This window comes from Serinus canaria, chromosome 3, assembly GCF_022539315.1.
Source record: "Serinus canaria isolate serCan28SL12 chromosome 3, serCan2020, whole genome shotgun sequence".
NCBI lineage: Eukaryota > Metazoa > Chordata > Aves > Passeriformes > Fringillidae > Serinus > Serinus canaria.
The window spans coordinates 96,250,539-96,257,333 of record NC_066316.1 but is presented as its reverse complement, the minus strand read 5'-3'; the positions used below and the strand labels follow the sequence as shown (position 1 = coordinate 96,257,333).

Below are 6,795 nucleotides of genomic sequence, written 5' to 3'. Positions count from 1 at the left end.
AGGTTGTTGTTCATCATTGAAAACCATTCACCCCTTCTTATCCATATTGCTTTAGGGGTTTCCTTGTATCTACAGAAGTCATTCCTTTTAAATTGCTGTCAATCACAATTTTTTCTAAGAGTTTTTAAAATATTCCTATCTTTGCACTGGCATAAGTATTGGGTTTTCTAAGAGAATCTCACCCCAAAGAAGGTATTACTTTTATACATGAAATATTACGAACTTTTGCTTCCCTTTTTGTAAGTCATTCTACATTTTCTGCACATTTGTGCTTTATATTGAATATAAAAATAGGTCTTTAAAACTCTATTTACTTTAAACTCACTAAAAAACTACTTGCATGTGAAATTCTCTTACAAATTCACTGCATCCATGTAGAGAAGATAAAACTAATTAGGCAGTTAATTGGTATAGGTAGTGTGCAAAAAAATTAAAAAAAAACAATCACAGCCTTGGATGTGAGTGAGGGGAAAGGAAATCAATCAGAGAAATAAGAAATACAACTGTATAGTAGGGGAAATGTAAGGCAACTCATTGTATTAAGTTTTTGTTGTTTATTTTTTCCTGGCCATTCTTACAAATGAAGATTAGGAGGAGATAAGACACCTATCCTGCCAGCAGCCCTTGAGGCAAAAACTCCCATTAAACTCAATGAGAATTTTTTCTTTTTTTTTTTTTTTTTTTTTTTTTTTTAACCCAGAGCAGGTTTAAGGCCTTACTAGGCAACAATTGTGAAGACGTAAAACAGAATTCATGAACTGTTTTGATTATCAAACACCTAAAACTTATATGGCCCTGACTTTGACCCCACACCAGTTTTCCCCTGGTGTAACAACAGAGTTGCACTTTCCTGAAAAAGGCAGGAGTGAAGGATCTTACTGCACACATGCAAATCACATTCAATAGGCTTGAAGTTTCATCTGAATGTCTAAAGAGCATGAAGCACTTAAAGGATGCTTGGAATGAGCCTTTCTACCACATTTGTAAAAGACTGCACTTAAAGAAAGAAAATGTCTTAACTGTGGTTATTTTAAAAGGAAGGGGAAAAAACTGAGTAAAAACATCAAAAGGGGGGGAAAAAAGCCTGCAAAAAATGCTCACCTAAATATAAAAAAAATCAGCATGTTCGATTAGGTTTTACATTGAGTTGGCACCCTCAGTTCTAGTAAGGAAATTGTCTTTCGACATAGAAAAGCTCATTTTCCTCCCTCCTATCACTGAGTCCTATTACATGTAGAGTAGTATTGTACAGAGACAAATGCAAGGAATGTGGGGAAAAAGGCCACGGGAGATACCAGGCCTGCAACAGGACTGCTCTAGCACATCAACAAAGATTCCTATGTACACAGAAAACAAAAAAGGAACGAGAAACAGAAGGTATGAATATTATTAATGACAAAACAAAAAAGAGTAGCTTAGCAGATGCCATTTTTCATGAGTAGAAGATTGTTTTTTACTCTCACTGAGACCAGTAGGAGCTTAGGCATTCAACAGCATCACACTTCAGCCCTAAGTATGCAGTGGCTTAAACAGAACACTACCTAGTTTTTCCTTGAATGATATGCAATAATAAGCTCTAAAAAAAAGAACTCAAGTGTTTGGCCAAAAAAATTATTTCCCTGCACCATATACCTTCACTCAAAATATTCCTCTGATATAGTAAAGTATAATTCCCATTTAGAAGAAAGAAAAGATATACTTTTGAGTGGGTATTATATTATTTGACTAAAGTAGACCTGTTGCTCTTTTAAAATATGCCTGGCTGCTCTTTAATTGGATCATTTAAATCAGCTATCCTTGAGTAATACTTTAAATGGTAATTTTAAAAACAGCTTCCAAAAATATATGCAAGTCAAAACTTTTGTAGGCTGAGACACAGACCTTATTACAATGCTAACTAAATGCAGCCTGTATTTGACCATAATCATTCATAACTCATTGAACATCTGTAAAGCACAAATGTTTAATGACACTGCCTATTATCACTTTAATAAACAAGGATGCATATCAGAAGAAAGGGACTGAAAGAACAAGTCACCCTACCCTCATGATAGCTTGAAGAATTACTAAGAGAATTTTTGGCTCAGTTTTAAGACTTAGAACCTGATCAACTTACTCCATCACCCTAGCCCAAAACAGGATTTTCGATAGCAGGATAGTGAATGGCTAGGCTAGAGCACTTCAGTGTAACTATTTTCTTTCAGTCTTTTGCCTTAGAAGAGATAAATGTCATTTGTTTTCAATCTGATTTCTAAGTTATTACATGGAGAACACACTAATCATTTGAGACCAAAAACTGAAAATTCAAGAAACTCTGTTTTATTGAGGACTATCCATTGCCAAGGATATCTTGTATATTGTAATTAAGTTTGTTTTAAAACACAGTTTCTCATAAAGAATTATCACAATGCAAGACATAAATTTGAGTTCCCAGATATGCTCTATCTCTTTTCTGATAGCAAAGATTTAGGCCAAACAACTTTTATTTAGAATCATGAGTGTTTTATTATTATTATTATTATTAGAAAGAGATCAGATTATATTAATCATTTTACTACCAGTTTAACTAACCTAAAGTAAGATATCTCACCACTTAAATGCCTAAGAGTTGTCTTTGATTAAACATAACATGCATGCAGGTTTTAATGTTATGTTTTATTATGCCTTACAAATGCGTATGCAGGATTTTCATTTCAGCAAGTCTGAAAGCCTGTAGCAGTGGTTGCCACCAAAATACCAGCACAGTGAATTGTCCCTGTAAACAGCTGGATCATTAATTAGCGGAGAAAAAAAAAAAAAAAAGTAGTAATAATTTACCAATGCCTATCAGATAAAAAAGTAAACTTCTTGAGAAACAAACTTCCACCTCGTGAGTCTGTTTATTGCCATCAGCAGCTATTTCAGAGCACTCAACTGAAATCCGATGGCTGCTAAAGTCAAAAAAAAAAAAAAAAAAAAAAGCACACTGACAAAGTCTGCTTACCTACAGCCGAAGCTCGTACCCCTTCCCCTGCCCTACCCTGCCTGCCCGGAGCGGCGGGCGGCTCTCCGGAGAGGCCGGGGCCACCCCGGCGGGCCGAGCGCTGCCCGGGGCGGAGGAGATGCAGCACCGCTACCCTCAGCATCTCCACCTCGAGTCTGGCCCAGGTTACTCATCACAAACGGGAGAGGGGGTGGAAAAAGCCCAGCGGGGAGAAGACCGGGAGCATGCAGAGCGGGGAGAGTCGCCTTGCCGGCAGCGCTGGGAGCGGGCAGCCGGCCCCGCCGCGCCCCCCGCCCGGAGAGCGGCTGCGAGGCCGCCCCGAGCGGGGCTCGCTCCCCGCCGGCGGAGCCGAAAATGCCCGGGGCCAGCCAGCCTGCCGCTGCCCAGAGCGGCCCCGGGTAAGCAGCAAGCAAACCCCGGCCCCGCGGAGCAAAGCCGGTGGGAAAAAGGCGACTAGAGGAGGAAAAAAAAAAAAGGAAAATAAGCAGTCCTGACTCTCCTCCCCCCCTAGCTCTGATCATGCACTACATCCTACAGCTACCGCTCCTCCGCGGGCCAGGGCGACAACACGGCATCTCCAGCGTTACTGCTACAGACACTAATTGCGATACGAGTTTCTATCAGTTCCAGCTGATTTATTAAAATTGTAAAGATACAGACTTTCAGCATTAAAAAAAAAAAAAAAAAACAGGCTATGATGTTGACAGTGCACAAGTCTGCTTTTGCCATCATTTTGCTACAAAATATGCAGATGGTCTGTACTTTAGATTATATTGCACAACATGAGAAACTTTTTAAACTATGTGCCTTTTTTCTTTTTTTTTTTTTTTTGCTAAAATCGAGAATCCAGTTTCATACCTTCCATCTGGGGCCCCATCCACATATCACAGCGTATGAGATACATAAAATCCTACTATAGTACAGTACATATACAATCTTTTAAACTAAGATAACAGCTCTGAGGTCTATATCACCATTTTCAATAAATCTTTACCTACAAATATTGAACAAATCTGAACTATAGCTGTACAAAAAAAGTGTTTGTTTCTTTTTTTTTTTAAACCACAAGGCCTTTAGATGCAAGGATTATTTTTTAAAATTTTAATCCTTTTAAAACCAGGACGTAACGTACCAACAAACTTGCATGCTAAAAACAGAGAAAAACAAAGAAAATAAAAGGGAAGAAGTGCCTGAAAAGTCTTACTGAAAAAACACAGCAAGAATGTTCCCTTTTCACTGTACAAAAATACGCCTGAAAATATATTAATTTTTAAAAAAGACTGAGGTCTGTTATGTATCAAAAATGTTTCAATACCTTTTTGTACTGAGGTCTAGGCTGTCTGGTATTCAATCAAGGAGGTATAAGGGAACAAGTTACAAAAAAAAAAAAGTTGGCAAGTAGAAATCACATTTGTAAAACCATAAACAATTTGATCTGAAAAGTAAACTCTGATCTTAAGTCAGTTCAGTTATTTGTAAGCGTTTGTACAGTCTGCATTTTTTCAAGCTCCCTGCAGCTTTGTTAAGAATCGGATGCATAGAAGACATCAGTTTTCTCCCTCCAAAAAAAGTTGCAATGGTCCCTTTCGGAAAAAAAAAAATAAAATCATAACAGTTCGTTAAGATCTCTCACGGGAAAAAAAATTAAAAATCCACAAACCCCCTTGAGTAACAGTTGTGCTGCCAAAAGACTTCTTTGCAGACCATCTTCCAGACTTCAATCAGAGACCGACAAGCTTCAAACAGCGCCTTCTGTATCATTTTTCCCCCAGTCCCATTTGCCTTTGCTGTTGTTGTTGCGATCACCAAACATAATAAAAATTAAAAAAAAACACAAAAAAAATTAAAAAAAAAATCACAACTCCCGGGCTCGGAACTAACTTCGAGATTTTTTTTTTTTTTAAAGAAAACAAGACTTATTTTTTTTAATCATTATCATGATCATCATCATCGCCGGCGACGCGCCGCTCCAGCTCCGCCGCTCTCGCCGTCCGCCCTGGCCGCCGCCCCCGCTCAGTACGTGAACACCAGGTCGGAGAAGTTCGCTTCCAGCCAGTCGCCCGCGATCATCTCGCTCAGCTCCGGGGTACAGTAGTCGGGGAATTCGAAGTGGGAGCCAAGGCTGCCCTCGCTGAAGGAGTCCAGGTCCTTGTCCACCAGCGAGAGAGAGAGGTTGCCGCCGGCGGCGCCCGCCCCCAGCTCGGCGGCGGCGTGGCCGTGCTGGGAGAAGTTGAGGCTGAGGTCGAAGAGCAGGTCGTCCGCCTCCTCGCTGCCCGCCGACGAGGTGGAGATGGACCGGGAGGAGGCCGGGGAGAGACCGGGCGGCTGCTGCGGCGGCGGCGGGCCCTGCTTGGTGATGTTCTTGAAGCTGTAGTAGAGTCTGCTGCCGCCGCCCGCCGCCGCGGCGCCGCCCCGCACCTCCTCGTACAGGCTGGCCCCCTCGGTGGACTCCGCCGAGGAGCTCAAGGTGGGGCTGGCCGGCACTTTGGCCACGTTGTACCGCCGCAGCTGCTGCGGCCCCGGCTCCTCATCCTCGTCCTCCTCCTCCGCCTCCTGCTTGATTCGCAGCTGCAGCTCGTCCTCGTCCTCCTCCTCATCCTCCTCCTCGTCCATGAAGACGCACTTGACCGTCTTACTGCTCACTTTCAGGGTGCCGAAGACGTACTCGTCTCCCGCGTAGTCCCCGTGATGGGCGGCTTTGGCTCCCGGCTTGGGAGGCGAGGAGCCGGAGGAGGCTTTCAGCTTGCTGCACTTCTTGCTGGAGCTCTTGGCGCTCTTGCTGCCGCCGCTGCTGGCGGGCGCGTTTTTCTCGGGACTTTGGCTGGCGTTGGGCTTGGCCGACGGGTCCATTTTGGGCTTTTTCCTGGGACGGTACTTGTAGTCGGGGTAATCGGCCATGTGCTTGAGCCGCAGCCTCTCCGCCTCCCGGATGAAAGGGATCTTCTCGCTGTCCTTCAGCATTTTCCACCGCTTGCCCAGGCGCTTGGAGATCTCCGCGTTGTGCATGTCCGGGGACTGCTCCATGATTTTTCTCCGCTCGATCTTAGACCACACCATGAACGCGTTCATCGGTCTCTTTATGTGCCCCGACGCCGTTTTGCACCAGTCCGGGTCGCTCTCGTCTAAAGCGACGGGGCTGCAAGCCATGAACTCGCCCTCTTCGGTGTCCATCGCTTCCCGGGGCAGGTTGCTCTCCGCCTCCGTACTCTCCGCCTGCTGCACCATGGTGGGCTCTCGCCGAGGCGCCGCTCCCCTCCGAGCCAACAAAGCCGCTCCGCCGCCGCCCCCTCCCACCGCCGCACCTTGCCCCTGCTGCGAGCTCCCGTGTGCGCCGCGCAGCGAGGCGGGGCCGGGCGGGCGCTGTGGCTGTGCCTCCCGCACCGCAGCGCCGGCGGTGGGGCCGGGCCGGGTCGGGCGCGGCTGGGCTGGTGCGCTGGGCGCGCGCTGTGCCCGTCCCCGGCCTCGCGCCGCCGCCCGCCCTGCGCGCGCTGCCCGTTCTGCGAAACTCCCGGCTCCGCGCCTCGCGCGTTATCAGCGCCTCATATGGGTGACATCACTGCCGCCTCCGGCCAATGGCGCCGCTCGGCGCCGCCCGTCGCCACGCCCCCCTCGCCGGGCGCTGACACACCCCCGCGCGGGGAGGAGGCGCCGCCGCCGCCGGCGCTCCCCGGCTTTCGGCGGAGCGGCTCCGGCCCGGCCCAGCCCTGCGCCCGGGGGTCGGCAGTGCCGCCGTGGGGGGCTTCGTCCGCTGGCCCCCGCCGCCGGGCGCGTAGCGGTGCAGAACGGGACGGGACGGGGCGGGGCGGTGTGGA

At 46.8% G+C, this 6,795-nt stretch overlaps 1 protein-coding gene across 1 annotated transcript; it reads right to left on the bottom strand.

The window, feature by feature from the left end:
* Positions 1 to 3,350: 3,350 nt before the first annotated feature.
* Positions 3,351 to 6,250, bottom strand: SOX11 (SRY-box transcription factor 11). Its single transcript, XM_050973039.1, has one exon. It carries the CDS (start codon positions 6,206 to 6,208, stop codon positions 4,997 to 4,999), a length of 1,212 nt encoding a protein of 403 aa, XP_050828996.1. The 5' UTR covers positions 6,209 to 6,250; the 3' UTR covers positions 3,351 to 4,996.
* Positions 6,251 to 6,795: the final 545 nt, after the last annotated feature.

Coding starts and splice junctions, on each gene's coding strand:
- SOX11 (XM_050973039.1), bottom strand. CDS start 6,208: ATGGTGCAGCAGGCGGAGAGTACGGAGGCGGAGAGCAACCTGCCCCGG.